At 32.1% G+C, this 19,828-nt stretch overlaps 3 protein-coding genes across 3 annotated transcripts in view; all 3 read right to left on the bottom strand.

Annotated features, from left to right (window-relative positions):
• Positions 1–1,476, bottom strand: part of LOTGIDRAFT_175699 (hypothetical protein) — a gene marked incomplete at both ends in the record, with an annotated part of 9,654 nt that extends 8,178 nt beyond the window's left edge. Inside the window, 5 exons of the mRNA XM_009058595.1 lie at positions 403–528; positions 785–913; positions 1,065–1,091; positions 1,233–1,309; positions 1,356–1,476. Of these exons, the coding sequence (XP_009056843.1) occupies positions 403–528; positions 785–913; positions 1,065–1,091; positions 1,233–1,309; positions 1,356–1,476 (480 nt within the window). The remainder of the gene's footprint in view (positions 1–402; positions 529–784; positions 914–1,064; positions 1,092–1,232; positions 1,310–1,355) is intronic.
• Positions 1,477–3,014: 1,538 nt separating this feature from the next.
• LOTGIDRAFT_145554 (hypothetical protein) lies at positions 3,015–8,224 on the bottom strand (the record flags this gene model as incomplete). Its single annotated transcript, XM_009058594.1, has 5 exons — positions 3,015–3,195; positions 3,679–3,827; positions 5,564–5,686; positions 5,980–6,107; positions 8,116–8,224. 5 exons carry the CDS (start codon positions 8,222–8,224, stop codon positions 3,015–3,017), a joined length of 690 nt encoding a protein of 229 aa, XP_009056842.1.
• Positions 8,225–10,137: 1,913 nt separating this feature from the next.
• On the bottom strand, positions 10,138–11,085 carry LOTGIDRAFT_86674 (hypothetical protein; the record flags this gene model as incomplete). The annotated part of the gene is made up of 3 exons (XM_009058593.1): positions 10,138–10,277; positions 10,749–10,874; positions 10,941–11,085. Coding segments are annotated over 3 exons (411 nt in total), but the record flags the coding sequence as incomplete, so codon positions are not given.
• Positions 11,086–19,828: the final 8,743 nt, after the last annotated feature.

Genomic DNA, 19,828 nt, shown 5'->3' with positions numbered 1-19,828 from the left:
TTTTGATTTGATGTACATTCCGCATATAATTATTAATCGAAACAAATGAAATTGAATTAAAGTTTTACACAAGACTTTTCTGTACCAGTCTGTGCTTATGATGATGGACATCGGTATGCTATATGCGGAGAGGGAATCAAGGTTAGGACAAATGACTCTTTGATTTCCAAGTGTTCGAGACCACATCACGTGTTACTACTGTTCACCTCTGACCCTCTCACTCTTATCTCCAAATTAGGAAAACCGTTAGAAAGTATACACCCGATCATTACATTAGGTAAGAGTGGGTGTAACAACAACATATAATATAAATCTATATCAGTATTAGGGTTTATTAAGACGAGTCTCAATAAAAGCACTGGCCCGGGTCACAGAGCAATATATCAATATCAGTATACTCACTGATTCTTGAGATATTTCACAGGAAATAACATCATAATAGCCATGACTATTTTTATCTTCTTTTCCTCGTTTTATCATCACTTCACCATACTTTATTTCTGTTTTAGGTATATATTCACCAACATTCTATAGTAATAATGATAGTTAACTAGTACTATACATATCACACTTCTCTCAAATGATCAAAAGTCATCCTGGCTTTTTGGAAATTGGCTTAAATTGACCTTTAAGCTTTGATTATGTTAATATATATTACAATAGGACTTCTAATAATAAGCAAATCCTAAAATTCATCAAGTTTAAATTTAGCCGAAAATATTTCTGTTCGAATTCAGAAGGTTTAATCGTCTTTTCCGATTTCTGATTAGCTTGAAATAATTACATTTTCCTTTTTGTCATCTAAAGCTATGATCACTTTTGTTTCTGAGTTTAAAACCATTAACCAGAAATCTTCTACTGTATTTGGTAGAGGTGTTTGAGTAGCAATATAACCTCTTTTTTTCTTGTAACTCTGAAATGAATTAAATCAGATTATCCAAGCATCTATCTATGACATTAACGTAGGCCTTAAAGGAATACTACCTCTTAGAATGGACATAAAGTTCAAAGTATCAAACTTGGCCAAAAGGTGTACACTTGCATATTCACCAGTTGGGACTTACCTGGGGGCCAAAACGAAACGATAGAATCTAGAAGTAAATGATACGACTTTCAATAATTATTAAGTTTTTGCAGCTTTTCCTTCATAAAATTTAAAAACAATCTCTAATAAGAAGCAGAGTATGTGACGGTTTTTTTTTACCACAAGCACTTTTAATAACGTTAATTACCGGAAGATAAACTGCGTTGATATAATCGGAAGAATTCTCATAGGCTGATCTCATTATCATCAATCTAGCAGAATTAGCTGAAAAATAACAGAAAGAGAGGACAATATTTTACTATGTTTATACTACTACAATAGAGAAAACTGGCTAAAAAACTAGGGTTAGTAGGGTTTATTCCCATATCGCCCCTTCCCATTTCGCTCCTTCCCAAAGCTCCTCCAATTAATCCCATTTCGCCGCTTCCCATATCGCCACTTGCCAATGGAGAAAGGGGAAAATTAGGAAGGGGGCGATATGGAAAAGGGGCAAATTGCAAGGGGTGATATGGGAAAGGGGCGAAACGGAGAAAGGGACGAAAAGGAAATAATTTAGGGGCGAATTGGGAACGGGCGAAATGGGAACGGGCGATGTGGGAAGACACCGGTTGGTAGATGACAGGTTAACGTTTGTTTCCAACGGATACTGATATCGCAAACTAGGTAGTTGGTAGTCGATGTAGTTGGATTGGATGATTCTGTGCTGTATTTTGTAGTTGATAATTCGAGGTGGGATCCAGTGGCGTGGCGATGAAACTTGGCCTTGGATGGTGTGGCGTGAGTTACTTGGTCTTCTTCATTCTACCAAACCCGTTGTGATCGTGGTAGTTATTGTTGAAAGGCAATCATTGGTTTTTTCAGATTATATGATAATTTGAGCTCTTAACATAGCAGAGCTACTTACACTCTTATGGGGTTTCACAAAACATATGGACAATGTACAAGACAACAAAACTGTTTGACACTGCCACATCATCATTTGTTATCGCCATGTTGTCATCTTTCATGTTTATTGACACATCAAATCGATCTTCATCGCATCTCAAACAACATCCATTTATGAAAACTAGAATTGTGCTATTTGATTATCAGTCTGTTGAAAACTGTAAAAAGTGAAATTATATCTTTCCTCACGTTAACGACTGACATCGGACATTGACGTAACATAGTTTAAAAAAACTGTGTAATTGTAATCAATATTGAAATGAAATTATACATACCAGCTAACACATTTTGATCTCTATTTCTATTTATATTTTCTGGTTTAAGAGCTTCTGAGTAACCATCTTTATCTATCTTACAACTTATTTTATTCATCAACTAGATCAAAAACATAGTTTAAATTGTTATGAATCAAATATAGATCATCAGCTAGTTTTATTTTATGATTTAAATATGTGAAGCTGACAAATTTATAACACTTGTAATTCAGATTTGAGAATAAAGTGAGATAAAGCCTGCTATTGAGACATACATTCAGGCAAGTATCATTCCAAACTAAAAGTTAATTCAATCTTTTTATTTTAAGATAACAAATAGATTATATAACGACATGACCCCAACATCCTCCCAAAACACAAATCATATATACCTGATATTTATGTTGTAATTGTGATGTATTATTATGTTTATCTTGTTGTAGAAGTTGATTATATATTTGAGGATAATTTGTTATTGATGTTGTTGTATCATCAGCTATATACCAAACTGTTAGAGCATCATGAAGCAAGATGTACTGGTCCTGACAAAGAAAAATAATATTAAAACTGGTGGCATGAAGAACACTTTTCATAGTCAAGTATTGATCAAGAACTAATCGCTTCGACTTCTCTCTTAAATGTCCGATTGCTTTACTAACTATATGCTACTCCCTTGAAGGTGATACTTTTAATGTGTAATGTTTTCTGTTAACAGTGCCGGAGCCGGTGTCGTTGTTTTAAGGCTTCCCAGCTAAATTACTTTACATGATTCAAATTATTTTCCGCATATTCTCCATATAAATTTCTGAGCTTACCACAGTCTGGACCATGTTAACTCTTTCTTGTCTCATCTGTGATACACAAGAAAAAATATCTACAGAATTTTCAGCTTGAGCTTGTTGTATCAGATAATCTAAAGCTAAATATGTTCCAGTTCTACCAATACCAGCACTGAAAAAAAACCAACAATTTCGCACGGTCAGAACTGTAAAAGCCAATGATGGGAGGCCAAAATTTTTGAAATATAAGTGACATAAATCATATTACGTATTCTGGTGTATTACATCTTCGTTACGTCAATCCTAGATTCCATTGAAAATACACTAATATTAATATAAGTAGGTCTTCAGTGGTTTGTGCGTCTATTAAGCCATTTAACAAAAACACAAGACAATATTATGGAATATAACACACTTCATTAATAATATTGTCTTGTTTTTTTTGTTTTATGTGCTCCATTGTCTTGTGTATTTGTTATATGTGCTCCTCGTCGCTATATGTCGTTCAAATCTTATATTAAGCCATGGCTTGTATATGCTTATTTAAGAAAACACGCTTGATTTTATTTATGCGTCTCAATATAATTGATATTCCTATTTGGTAAGCCTTTGATGAATTTAAATGAAAACAGAAATAACAATTGAGTGTACTTACCTACAATGAACAATCATGGGACCTGGACGTTTGGATGATGACTTGTTGACTTTATTACGGAATTCAACCAATGAAGCAATATCAGATGGTACACCTTTATCAGGCCATGATGTATAGTGATATTGTCGGAATATTCTTGAATTTGAGTTCTGGTATAAGAAAATATCAAAATAACGTTAAGAAATCTTTATTGTCTCCATTTGCCTCTCTGTCCAAAATATATCATTAAAATACTATATCTTAAGTTATACAGTCGACAAATAAGGCCTGTAATTCTTTACAAATCCATTTTTCCGATCATAAAATATGAATAAGAATTAAACTGACTGAAATATCTTCACCAAAACTTTCATATGAATCATTGTTTCTGTAATCTTGGTAATGAGCATTATCAGTCCCAAAGTTAAAAAATGATTTACGAGAAAATGATGGGAGAATCGGGCACCACAATCAAGGAGACATTGCAACTGCTATGCCAGTCTCAGACGATCAGACGATCTTTGAGCCCGGTTTTTTTAGTCGCGTTAACTTGTATCTACATCGGAGGCGGCTTAAAACATGGCTTGAATAGTTAAGCCAGCTTAGTTTTTCCGTCTGAAAACTACTGGCTAATATGTCTGCGCTAACAAATTCCCACCATTATCATCGTCATAATGCGCATTCGTAATGGTATTCTAACTAAGCTGACTTTTATGTCCGTCTGAAGACTCACCTAAAACAGTAAACCAGACTCGAAGAACGATTGATAGTTAAGCTGCTTTAACTTTAGTCGTCCTGACGCACTATAACCCTTATCTATGCTCTCCTTTGTGAAGACTATAAGTTCAATCCAGACCGAAGTACCATCATCACAGACTTTGAGAAGGCAGCAATTGAGGCTGCCACTGCTGCCTTGTCACCACCCAATACTGCTTTTACCATCTGACTCAGAGTACCTGGCGTAATGTATACGACCTAGGTCTAACTAATGTGTACCCAGGCTCTTCTGGGGTAAGGCTATTCACCAGAATGATTAATTAGCTAGCCTTATTGCCAGTTGATCATATAAAAACGGAGAAAGCATAAATTCGCGGAAACACCAAAGATGATCCTGGTTTGGATTCTCTGCCGTCACACTTTGACAACACATATGTGTATCAGTTAAAAGAGGCATTAAACATTTTTATAAGCCCACATTATAATGTGGTCGTATATTGTCGTCGCCCCAGTCCATCCACAATTGGCTTGTGAACGCAATAGAGACAACAGTTTGTATCTGATTTTAATGAAATATGGTTCGACTAGTTCGAATTTGACCATCTTTCGATGAACGGTTTTTGAGTTATTGCCCTTGAATATTTATAACGATGAGATCTTAGTCAAGATTGAATGTGACGATTTTTCGATCAACGGAATATGAGTTATTGCCCTTGACTTAGTAAAAACGTATCAAAATTTGTTGGCTTGTTAACGCGATAGAGGTGATAGTTTATGTGAGTTTTTATTAAATTTTTTGTGTTTGATTAAATCAACTATATCTTGCACAAATGAGATTTTTGGTATGATTTGACACAGATTGGTGACCGCCCTTGATATACTGAAAATGTATCAGGAAATTGGGCGTATCTTGCTAAGCAACCACTTGTTGGTTTATCAATTGTCTATAGTGAGCATTTGTCTACTTAGCATTACCCCATTAGTGAGCTACTGTCCCGTGGGAAACTGTCCTACACAATCTTATCAATCCCACAGACTGACTGAAAAATTATAGTGTCCGTTGTTACTTAGTGTTGCTTGTCAAACTGAAAATTGAACGGATAAATTTGAACGAAATTCCCAGTATTCGGTCAAGTTTTCCTACTGGCAAACGCTTTAATATTAAATCTCAACCACTGAAATATTATACCTTGGTTATTTGTATTTCTCTTATTGTGAAATGGGCATAAACCTCTTCCTTTATCAGTTTCATGTTAATTTGACCATATTGTTGTGTTTTACCAATATTTGGCCAATACTGCTTACATTTCTCCTGAAATAATATAAAGTACAATAATGTGGGATTTTATATCATCTTTCATGTTAGGATTCCAACTTTTATCTATTAACACAGGATTTGTTACACCAGGTGATAATGCTGTGGGTATCATACGCCCCCCCCCCCCCCTCCATTTCTAGAGAATCGTACAATGGACAGCCAGCATTTTCACGAGCAGGTATCGCCGATAACAACATCATATCCAAACTATCTGTCCTGTAAATGATATCTCACGTTAAGGCGACTACATAACGATATATTAGAAAGAAAGTTGATTTTATACATACGATGGCGTTTTCAAACAGATTTGTTAACATAACTATTTTACTAGCATCAACATCCCATATCATTCTTATAAACTCTTCCAAATTAACTTCAATGGGTCCTGGAATATGATAATATAATGACATTAATCCTAATCTTGATGGAAATGTACAACAAAGTTCTCTTTCGATATTAGTTTTAATATTATAATGAATATTAAAAGGGTTTTGCGCTTTTTTTGTAGATCGAATTTTTCGCTCATTCTAATGATAACTATGCAGCAAAATCTAGACATACGTGTCCCTTAAAGATGGGTTCCCTTATTTTCATTTATAAAAATGCTAATACTTATATGAATAGAAAGTAGAGGTGTTCTAATGACTTGCAAAAATACCAGTTTTTCTCACATGTCCATAATCAATTTATAATTAGTTAAATTAGAAGATAATTACTAGCAGTATTCCAATTAGTGACCGATCAAGAAAGGTCAAAAAATCTTTTTTTGTTTGTCCAGACTATGCATACATGGACATTAATGATTGGTTAAAACTCTTAATCATTTGCAATAAGATCATAATGATATGATTAAGAATACATGATAATTCATTAGAAACACCAATTAATCAAATAGTTTGCCTAATTTGACACTTAAAAATAAGGAAACCCATCTTTAAAGTATCTGAAGGATTTAACTAGAAATCCAGCCAAAACTATGTAAAACAGTACGTAAGTTCGTTATGCTTTTTGGTGGGCGTAAGAAAACTACTGTACTGATTTATGCGAAATAGAGAAATATGCCTCTTAGTTATTCTGAAGGTTTAAACTAATTATATAGAGCCAAGGTCATACTGCTTAATTAACAACCAGTACGCTCTGTTTTTGATAAATAAACGTAAGTAGCATATTTTAGAAATATTTTAAGGTATAATTTACGACGTTTTTGATAATGAAAAGTTTGCATACTGCCCCTTTAATATAATACACGACTATCAATCTTAATTGTTAATTAGTCAGTGACAATAGGGAAACTGTTACATTTGAAAATGTTGTTTAAGTTTCCCTTTTTCCTTGTTCAGTAAGAAGGTAAAAAACGGTCATGTCAAATTATTTATATATGAAAAAGAGTATTCGATGTTTCATCATATGCCCATGATCATGACCATATAAGATTTGAATTTCAGCTTTGAATGATTTAATAGAAACCAATACTTTACCCTGGGATGCGATATACTTCGAAGTCTGATCATATTTCTATAATATGAAAATATACAAATATTCATAGGTGTTATATGATATAATCTGAATTAAGATCATTGTCAGTTAAAACTATAACTTACAGTAATATAACAGATATTGATATAATCTGAATTAAGGTTATTATCAGTTAAAACTATAACTTAAAGTAATATAACAGACATTGATATAATCTGAATTAAGATTATTATCAGTTAAAACTATAACTTACAGTAATATAACAGATATTGATATAATCTGAATTAGTGTCATTATCAGTTAAAACTATATCTTACAGTAATATAACAGAACTTGATATAATCTGAATTAAGATCATTATCAGTTAAAACTATAACTTACAGTAATATAACAGATATTGATATAATCTGAATTAAGATCATTGTCAGTTAAAACTATAACTTACAGTAATATAACAGGCATTGATATAATCTGAATTAAGATCATTATCAGTTAAAAATATAACTTACAGTAATATAACAGATATTGATATAATCTGAATTAGTATCATTATCAGTTAAAACTATAACTTACAGTAATATTACAGATATTGATATAATCAGAATTAGTATCATTATCAGTTAAAACTATATCTTACAGTAATATAACAGATATTGATACAATCTGAATTAGTATCATTATCAGTTAAAACTATAACTTACAGTAATATAACAGATATTGATATAATCTGAATTAATATTATTATCAGCTAAAACTATAACTTACAGTAATATAACAGACATTGATATAATCTGAATTAAGATCATTATCAGTTAAAACTATAACGTACAGTAATATTACAGATATTGATATAATCTGAATTAAGATCTTTATCAGTTAAAACTATAACTTACAGTAATATAACAGATATTGATATAATCTGAATTAATATTATTATCAGCTAAAACTATAACTTACAGTAATATAACAGGCGTTGATATAATCTGAATTAGGATCATCTTCTAGTGGTTCTAGTTTGACTCTGGTATCATCAACTATGAAAAATGTTAAATTCATATTAATTTGTCATCTCATTTTGTTTCAGCATATTTTATAGTATGTTGCTTTTAGCTAGCCAATTGATTATTAATTTCATTTGTAAAAAGACGATTTGATTGCAAACAGGGCAATAATTTTACTTACAAGCACACACATTTTTGTATCTATTCTTTGGTCCATTAATTTCATTCAAACAAATGGCATGTGGCCGACAAAGTCCTTTAGGCAATTTCTGAAGTTAAAATACAAGACAATGTGTAAATAATACCTTGGTACATCAAACCTCCTTCTAAATGAATCAAGTTTGTAAAAAAACTAATATCACTTTTGATATACTTTTAGTTAAAATTAAACATTGATAATGCATTAGTTTTACAAAAACAAACATTAATGGCGAATTTAAGGGCATAGTTTGGACACACATCACATATATATCATAATCCACAATAAGAACGACAAATTCAACAGAAGTTAATAGATATCGGTAACGAAATCGGAAAATATTTCTTTTCATATTGTATTTCAAACACATAATTCAAACAGCGGATGCGATACTCACACTGAACGCTTTTCGTTAGTTGTGATGAAGAGCCTACCTTGTTGTGACGGACGAGGTGTATAAAAGCTTTTTAAGTGTTCAACCTTAATACAGTGCAATGAGCTAATGGTTGGAAGGACTTAATAATTCTAATAATTCTAATAATCCTGTTATCATTTATATCAACAAACCTGATATTGCTTTGTTATTTGGTCTCTTTTGGTTTGACTGTAGTCCCATAAGCCTGGTAAATCTATCTTTGTGGACAATGTAGAGTTAACTATTTCAATATTCTGGTAGATTTGTTGTTGGTTATCCTCATTATCTTTTATTATGTTGACATTTTCGTACAACCGTTTTGCGTTGGAAAGAGACATATCCTCTCTTGTACTTGATTTCAGATCCCTTTTCCGTCGTTTTCTGCAAAAAAGGGAAATTCAATACAAATGCAAAAGACTAAAACTTTGAGAATAACAGATATTAAATTGATATTAGTGAATGAGAATAACAGATAACTGTGTACGTTTAGAATAGGACATGTAACATATACAGGTCTGTTCCATCCCATTCTACCAATGTCATTAATAAATTTAGTTATTAACTACTTTGTCAACTGTCAATATACTGTTAACACTAACACAAGATAAAAAGAAACTAGAAAAATAAGGATTTCCTTGTAATTTATTCATTCATTCATAGTAATTCTTTCGCAGGGTTATGATCTCCTTAGGTTTTGCTTTTAAAAAACGTAATTGTATTATTACAATAATTGACGCGTACAAGAGCACATACTATTTCCAAATCAATTTGTAAGAATAATGGTATTTTCTGATGTTTAACACGACTAATTACTAGCAACTGAATATCCTAGAGCATAAAAAACATTAAAAGGAAAAGTCAACAAGATCCCAAACAACAAATATTTACCGTCTTATAATTATTACTAGACCGATGACAACTACAATAACTACTATCAAAGTAACAGTTACAGCTGATATAATGGTGATACTATTGTCTGCTTTCTCAACTACTATAATATAAATTATATTACTCTCTATATCACAATATATCACGGCTTTATCAAAATCATATTGCCATTATGAAATATGTAGAAAACGACCAAGAAAAAATGAATTTATTCAGAGGGATGGAAACTTGGGGTATAGTTTTATACTCCTTGGGTAGAAATGCAAAGTGTCCTCCTCAGCTAAAATTTTACATTATCCAAAATATGATTTAAATTTACCATAGATGCACTCCAAAAAGAATACTGGTGATTAAGTTTTGTACCTCAGTGCTTTCTCCATACATGCGTCACCGTTAAAACACAAAATCAGACAGATTCTTTCATTCTGTTAAAAAGTAATTTCAGGAAATATAGGTTATTACCTTCTTTACAAGTTGGTCCTTGAAAACCAGCTTCACAGCCCAGCTCTAGATCACAACTACCAGTTACGATATGACAGATAGTTTGGTTATAACAATTACCACAGGTAGAGCTACATCTTAATCCATATGTTCCATTGGGACAATCTGGAAAACATTCAGTGAAATGGAATATTTTATAATTTAATGTATTTTAAATAGACTAGGGATGATATATAGTAATGATCAGAAAATTTAAAATTCAATCACAAAACTAGTCAAATATCAAACATATTTTATATCTATTCATAAAATCATAGTTTTCCTAACTGCACAAACGATGCCTTACATACAGTACATACAACAACTAACGCATCTTGAACGGTTGTAATTTCAAAGTTTAGCCCTTACAGATCATATTACTAAACAGTAATCTCTATCTACCTTCAGCACATTTATCACCAATTTTACCAAAAACACAACCATCGGTACATGAACCATTAGTCTGGAGACATGTCTTCTCAAAACAATTACTACTACACTCCTTGTTACATACATCACCATAATATCCCTTAATACACCCAATAGTACAATAACCATTAGTTATATTACATTTACTCTGTTTACATTTAGAACTACATTTATTATTACATGTATCACCATACCATGTATCTTTACAACCAGAGTTACATTTACCACTAGTTTTATAACAAGTAATAGAGGAATGATATTTACAGTTAATTGAACATCGCTTTTCACATTTATCTCCCCAGTTATAATTCTTACATTCACTACAATATCCATTGTTCTTATCACATTTAGACAGTCTACAGTTTGTAGGACATTGTGACTGACATTTTATACCCCAATAACCATCACTACAAGCTACACAATCACCATTATTCTGGATACAACCACCATTACAATTAGTAGGACATAGTGTATCACATTTATTACCATGGTAACCAGACTTACAATTGTTACAATTACCACTAGAATCACAGCCATCTTTACAATTACTTCCACATTCTAGAGAGTAATAAAATACATAATTGAATCACATATTGAGGAGTTAAGAATCCTTTCCGTTTCGTTTAAGAGGTTTTTTAGATAGTATATCTTGATAGTTTTGCCTTTCTTGTTTGTCTCTTTTTAACAAGATGCCTTAGAGGTATATAAGTATAAACAGTTAAATTATGGCAAAGACTAATGTTTACTGTATTTACGGTGGAACATATGCACATATCCATGCAGATTAAATACGTATAACAAAAACACTCACTTTCAAATATTTCTACTTCACAGAGTGCGAGATATTTGTCTCCTGCTTGGTGGGATTTTCTACACTAATATATACTATACTACCATTAAACTGTATATTTTGTGATTGATTACAACTATTTATATTGTAGATATCTCGTTTTGTTGTACTAGTATCTTTATAACAAACTGTAGATTGTTGATATCCATTATAATTACATTTACCATTAGAACTTAATCTTAGTTCAAAACCATTTAATCTTTCTTGATCTGTAAAGACAACTTTCATTAGATTGATCAAAGTTAACTGAAATTAACTTCTGAAAAGTTAATTAATTAATTAATGAAACACATTCAAATCTTCACTTTTGCACCAGTACCATTGATACTATTTCAAGATTTTTATCTAAAAGAAAGAATGAACCCAAAAAGCTCACCAATTTTGAAATAAAGATAGAGAAACACAAATGCCAGTAACTAGCCGTCATCTATTATCCCCATCAGAAAAATATGACTTCAATATCATACTAGAACTGCGAACAGCTCCCAGTGTGGCAAGCGAATTAAGCCATGGCTTTTGGATCTTTCCGAACTTCTAGCCATTTACTTTTAGCTTTCAACACCGGTGCTTTTAAGCCCACTGTTAGTGAATAAGAAATTATAACTCATCATGTAAATGAATTTTACGAAAAAGCTTTAATCTGTAGTAACAGAGCATGCATGACTTCCGGTTTTGATTATTTTCCAATGCAAAGTTCAAACCAGAAAAGCTATACAGTTCTAGTGTTTGCTGCATGTGAACCAATAAAAAAAAAACTAATCATAACGAAGGCAAGGTGTAAAAAAATATATTCGAGGACTGATATCTTAAGTTTGGCCCGTTTAAACCTATTCCATAGAGCTTATTTCCATATTTTGAGCTACTTTTCCCTCGATAGGACTTTTATGATATTTATAGAGCTTCTTATTAAGACTTTAGTAGGCTTGTTGCACATTCTATCTGAGAGAAAGGAATGTAATTTCCTTGTAAGATATTTTTGTCAGGTAACTGTTCTATCATTGGATGGTGACATTAAAGAGATTGCAAAGAGGTTTTCTTTTTACTAATTTTAAAATAGGCTTTGTCACAAACTGTAGATTTTTTATATCCATCTATATTACATCTACCATTAGAACTTAATCTTAGCTCAAAACCTTGTAATCTGAATTGATCTGTAAAGATAACATAAGATTATTTCTATAAAATAAGAGGGAATTACTATCATTAAATTGGTCGAGGTAAAAAGCATTCTATAAATGATATTCAAATCTTCATTTTTGCACCAGTACCAGTGATAATAGTTCTAGATTTTTATCTCAAAGAACCAACAAACCCAAATAGCAAATCAAATTTGCAATATGATTGGGCAAACACATGTGCCAGTAAGTAGTCGTTATCTATTATCCCCATCAGAAAATACGACTTCAATATCATACTAGAACTGTGAACAGAATAGATCTAGTCATTTTCAATACAAGTATCTTAGCTACCGCATTTATTTATTTAATACAATTTTATCTTAGACATGTTTTTCATTGAAAAGTTTATTACTCTTAATAATTCAATTGATATTTGATTTTCATAATTTTTCATTTTAATGGTGTAAATATACCTTTTATATATATTTAAAAATGTTTTTTAATACTCCCCATCATAATTCATCAGTATGGAGTAGTCTCTATAGCCCTAGTCTAAAACAGCAGTATACATTCCCCTTAAATTCAGTGTCGACACTAGCAGACGATGCGTTAGTTTTAACTAGAGCAGATTACAGATTTTGAGGTTTTTTTTTAGAAATATCTCTCTGGATCAGGTCTATACAAAGTTTAAAGGTGCTTAGGCCAGAAAGGGCTTATACGATTTTTGAAACAGACAGACGTGCTAAGTTCAAAATGTTTTTAAATTTTCTTTAGTGTAATAATTTTATCTTTTAATTTAGATAAGTTTAATAGAAATAAACGTTTATTTTCAAATGTTCCGATTTTTTTGTGTATTATTTTAATTTTATGTTATGATCAATAGCAAACTGAAATTCCCTGTAAACAAAGGACATCGGTGACATTTTTGGTGTTCAGTAAAGTCGTCTACTGATAAAAATGGGATAATTCGTCTGTAGTCAAAAAAATCAAAAGGCAACTCATCTATATCCCTTGAAATGAAAACGTGTAATGCGCATCATTCTTACCTTACCCTCCAGATCTGTAGAACTGTCATTGTAATTATTGCGGTCTTACGGAGCTCATCGACAAGAAAACAATCAAGAAGTTTGCATAACGCAGACACCATAATATTGAGTGGTCTGCAATATTATCTTAAATCGTTATGGAAGCCGGCTGCGGCCATATCTACTCTCGACTTCTCGCCCACGAGAAAGCTAAGAAACTCGACTTCTCGCCCACGAGAAAAAATGCGTGTGCTTTCGTAACTTTGTCATTAGTACCAAATTCCAACCTGTATATATATAATTGGTTGAAAATTAAATTCCAGATCATGTTTAACATGGCATAAGACGTCAGTTGATAGGCATATTCATTAGTTTCTGATCATTTCATTATAAATGAATACTTATTTCATCGATAATTCGAATCGAAGGACCATAGTTATATTACATAATAGGCTTATAACAAAAACACAATTTCCTCGCTTTCTTTTATTTTTCCTCGCCTTTTTCCTTGCTTTGTCGTCTCTCGACTTCTTGTGGGTAATGTGGCCACAGCCGGCTTCCATACATCAGTCTAAACTTCATTAACTTTCTCCAATCTTTTAATGTCATTATTGAATCAATCAATAGTTTTGGTATGCTATCGAATTTTGTTATATTCATTTCTATGACATTGAGTATAAATTGAAAAGTTCGCACGGGTATGAAGAAGTCGGGTGAAAGTTTTGTTTTTATATGAAATCGTCTACTATCAAAAGACTCCAGTCCAGTTCACGCATGGAACAGGTCGTGATACCTTCAAACCTTCAGTATAAATTGACAAAATAATAGATTCTAATTATTTGAAATATTGTTTAGAATAAAGAGTACAATCTGACTATGAAGACCAAAATTAATAGGATTTTTTGGAAAGTGAACAAATCGTACACTAGCAACCTGAAAATTTTCGGATGTTAATGAATTTCAAACTGTATCAACATATAGATAGATAGCTAAGGTCAGGGGCATTCTACACCTAAATTTTCAGGGTCATTGAAGGTCAAGGTCACGAGATAAAGACATTCAAATTTTAACAAAATTCCAACGGTAATAAAAAAAACCTTATTTAAGATGTAACAATGTTTTGATTGAAACCAAAATCATACAAATCGAATACAAAATGGCAAAATTTTTCCAAAAGGCGTCAATCTGTGATTTTTGTTGTTGTTCTACATGGTTTATGCAAATTAGTTATATAGATGACAAAATGTCTGATTTACAACAGAGGAGGGGTCACATGGAGTGATTTTGAGAAGCAGGAAGATCTCAAAACAAAAACGGGAGTGATTCAAAAAAATCTTATGTCGAAGTTTTATCTGTCTATATCCAGTAAATTTCAGATCGATCCTATAATTAGCGCCTGAGACAAAAAATTCAAATATTTTCATGGACATTTTTTATTTCTTAAAAAAGAATTGAATTTTTCCAATGCATCCGATACTCTTTGTTAAAGAGAACATAAAGAATGAATATTCGAAGTAAATCGATCCCCAAATAAGCTCTACAGCCTCCAAACCAATCTGCACATTGTGCAATATGTCCGAAGTTTAGATATACGATCAAACCAGAAATGCTAAACCAGTTCCAGTATTTGCTACATGCGCGCACGAATAATAAAACTATTAATCATAATGAAGAAAAGTCGTAAAAAGTAATTATTCCATAGACCGACATCGTAAGTTAAACCAATTTGAGCTACTTCCCCCCACCCCACCCCTGACACAAGGAAAGTAATTTCCTTGTAAGATATGTTTGTCAGGTAACTGTTCTATTATTGGATGCTGACATTAAAGGGATTGTAAAGAGGTTTTCTTTTCAATAATTGAAAAATATGCTTTATCACATCTTCGTAACTGCTACACTGCAGTTGATTAGCGAAATTGTTTTATCTCGACATTATCTTTTCATGACGTGTGGGCGGGGACGAAAAGGTATGAAATTATGCACAATAACGAAGATGTAATGTAGATAGTGAAATGATGCAAAGACAATTATGATTGTTCAATGTTCAATTTTGTTTGAAGCAAAAGCCGTATTAGACATAATAATTCTGAATACGACTGACCTCCATATTAAACTACTGAGATATAAATATTAAACATTATATTGTCTCTGTGTCCAAAAAACTTTGAAGATATACCTTAATAAATATCTCTCCAATCTATTTATTTTATTAATATATGTTTACGTTTTATCTTTGTACATTTTATTCTCATGTAAATTTGATGTACTCTCGCGCCATGATGTTTATCAATGCTTTGAATCGGACCCAGGTGAAAAGAAATATTTTCGTTCGACATTTTAATGTTTTTTGTTGCTTGATTTCTATTTTCACATAAATTTCAATGTCTGTCTGCAAATATAAGAATCAGAGGTGTTTCGTCGAGTTAGTCGTTCAAAATTATCAACGAGCTGACAGAATTTCTTGGGATCTACCTATTTACTAGACTAATCATTGTTACAGTAAATATACTACACTATCGTCCAGGGTTCTGTGATCCCATGAAAGTTATAAAAAGTATAGCTCAAAATGAAATAAGCTGGAATAAGCCAGGTAAACTAAGTTCTATTTTGGAAGAAAATACTACAAGATGACACGTTCTTGGTCCCTCTTCTGAGATCACACGGAATGCATGAGGAATTCAGTATTCACCATGTATCATGTATTTTGTTAACTTTTCAACAGTTTAGAACATAAAAGAACTCACTTGAATTTCTGTTGTATATTTTTATGTTTTGAAAGTTAACATCTTTCTGTAAATCAACACACCACCAATTGATACCAGGATTGAAGGTATGAGTACAAGATCCATTATCATAATCACTGTTAGTATTACCATCTACAGCTAACGATGAGTAACTAGTAGAATAATTAGAACTCTGGGTGGTGTTTCTTCCCAATGCAACATTTTCTTCACCTTAAATAAACATTTTCCGATGCATTATATGTTGATAAAAAAAGAATTTCGTCTACTTAATTGAGATTTTAAAATAAACCGTAAAAATGCAATAATACATATTCCCCGTATTACAAATCAATTTTTTTTGAGTAGACAATAAATCCTCAATTTTTTTTCCCGTTTTGGTGTGATAAAGGCATATTTTTTTTTTTTATTAAAGATAGGTTCCCTTATTGTTCTAATGACTTTGAAAAATACCAGTTTGCCCATTATTAGCTAAATTCGAAGAGAATTACCAGAACAGAATTCCAATGATTGACCGATCAAGAACGGTCAAAAGGTCTTTTTTTTTGGTTTACCCAGACGTACATACATTGGACATTATATGATAGGCAATTTGACTCTCAATTTTATGCAATAAGAACATAATGATATGATTAAGAATACATGATAATTCATTAGAAACACAAATTAATCAAATAGTTTGCTTAATTTGACACTGAATAAATAAGGAAACCCATCTTTAATTGTTCCTTTCACAGATAAACTGTACAGGAACAAGACAGTTAAAGTTAGATAACACCTATTGTTGTAATAAGAAACTACACTTTTACCAAGATACAATTGTGGGAAAGGTTAAAATAATATGAAAATAATCTTATTGGCTTTTATGAAGTTGTCATGAATGACAATATTACTGTAATGTTTATAGACTGAAACATCTGTCTCTATTCCAGCCTCTGGAGCCGCGGTGGTTCAGTGAGTTAGACACTTGTTTCAATCCCGGTATTGGTCGAGATGATACCTGGATTTTTCAACTCGGTTCAGTGATGCAGATCGGAGGGGATGTCATAGAAAAGCGTCTAGTCGTTCGGATGGGACGATAAATTGCATCTTAAGGATCCCTCGACAGAAAAAAGATACCGCTGTCCTGGCAAAATATCCCTCAAAGCACGCTGCATGACGTTGTCCGTCTTTATTGGCCCAAATAAGGTGCAGAAGAGTAGGACGTAAAACTATTATTTCATTTTTATTCCTCTGTAAGCCTCTGATAGCTATTTGGACACATGTCGGCTGGTGTAGAAAAAATAGGCCCTGTTAAATCCGCACCTCCTCAATTGTTCGGATTTTAAACCTATTTAGATATCGGATATATTTGGAAAGATGAATATTTTTGTAGTTCAGTCATACCATCATTTTCTCCCTATACCATTTATGTAACGTCTCCGATTGCATCAAAGTTCTTTTTAACGAAATTAATCTCGCATCGGCCATTTAAAAATGCGTGCACATCCCAGCGTCACGTGATACTAACAAAAACAAAAGTTACGGCGATGTCCAACACTAATTTACACTCATCGCAAAGGTAATTTAATATAATGTGAGAAAAAACCCATCTTCGGAGGTGTGAAAATATACCCATTTCACTTGACCTATTTTTTCCTGACTCTACTTCAGCCGAAAATTGTCATAATATGGAAAATTGAATCGAGGAAGATGTTTAGACTATAATGCTTATAGCCATCAGCCTACTATTGCTACACAATCAAAATAATAATTCACGAGAACAAGAATTAGTTATCTGAAAATAAGAGCCATTTTCTTACCTTTGGCGATGATGAGAAGTAAACAAATTATAAATAATAGTTTGCTAAAGACGGTCACAAGTCTATCCATGTTTAACATTCTATTAACGAAGTGATATGCAGGTATATTTAATAATGTATTATATGTGATATGTATGACAAGGAAGTTACAATAACTTAAGAGTTTCTATTCATAGCATATAAATAGTTTACAGAATAATAAGGGGTTTTATTGTGAAATGCAGAACGAAATGAATCGGTGAAATTACAATCATATGCATAACCAACTATTATAGCATGGTGTCTCATGTATTCACTTGCATTACATACATTGCATGATTTAGTAGATATAAACCACTGTCGACTGTTGAAAGTTTGGTATTGAGTGTGTAAGAAATAGTTTTTATTTTTATCATGTTATTTTGTTATTTGTGTTTTTTTATATAATGGATACAATCCTTTTCATTGTCATTCGTATATGTAATTTGAAGGCATAACAACTTTTAGATGCAATAGACCTTGTGTGGGTCTTATATCGAGTAAGTCAGTACGAGGGTATTTATGTCTTTGGAGAATTGGCTGTCAAGAGTGATATAATGATATATAAATTTATGAAGGTTATATGAATGTAATTGAAATAATTGAAGCTATCATTTTGCTCTACATCGAATTTCGCTTCTCCTCGATTTATCATCGTTATCAAGAAACGGGTCCTAAATTGGTTAATTGATTGGTTAAAATAACGTTATTGGAAAATGACATCAGAAGCCGCGTTTACTTATAGGTTAAGGGTCGGAAGCTTGTCAATAAGTCTAATAATGATCGTGGTACTGAAGGTCCGAGTATTACGTCATTATTAGACATATTGACATGCTTCCGACCATTAACCAACTTAAAATACAGTTCACAAACAATAACATCTACTCAGGCACGTACTATTATACAGGTCACATGAGATCTAATTACATGCCTAACAATACAGGCAATCTTTCAAAATGTCCGATCAGGAAAATAAAAAAAATATATCTGTTCGAGTTACATACTATTATTCCCTTATTGCTGTGTCGTTCATTTCATTATTAATAATATGGATATGGATTAAAATGGATACTTTAATTATTTCATTTCGCATATCTGGACTGTAATTCATGGATTACAATTTGAATGTATATGTATGTCTACAGGTCATAGATATTGGTACGACAAGATCAAAGGTTGGCCCGCTCGAAGTAAACCGTGCTCGGTCCGGACTCGGCCCAGATAATTTATGGCTGTTTAAACGCGGATATTGAAAACGAATTTGTAAGTTAATTATATTGAGGGTTTACAGATCTGTTTTGTCATATCACTGGTAAGCGCCCCCCCCCCCCCCACTCGTTTTTACAAGGAAAATATCATATGATATTATAAATACAATATTATAAAAACGATTAACTTTAGAGTTTCTTACTGGATGGTAGGTATATAGATAAATTAATAACTTACAAAAGAGATAATATTTTTTGTTCTAGAAATACGTAGTTGTAAAATAGTTTGAATAATGTTAACATCTTGTTCTATTGTTAATCTTTCTAAGATAGCAGCTAAAACACACAACAGTCCACTTTTATTGTCACCATTCCTGCCAAAAAAAGGACTTTATGGCCATTTTGCAGATTCAAATAGAAACACAGATAGGACTTTACTATTTATGTACAAATACAAACACAGAAAGAATTATATTTACAGATACT

The sequence above is a fragment of the Lottia gigantea genome (assembly GCF_000327385.1).
Source record: "Lottia gigantea unplaced genomic scaffold LOTGIsca_349, whole genome shotgun sequence".
NCBI classification, from domain to species: domain Eukaryota; kingdom Metazoa; phylum Mollusca; class Gastropoda; family Lottiidae; genus Lottia; species Lottia gigantea.
Note: the sequence above shows the minus strand (reverse complement) of the source record. Positions and strands in the feature narration are given on the sequence as shown.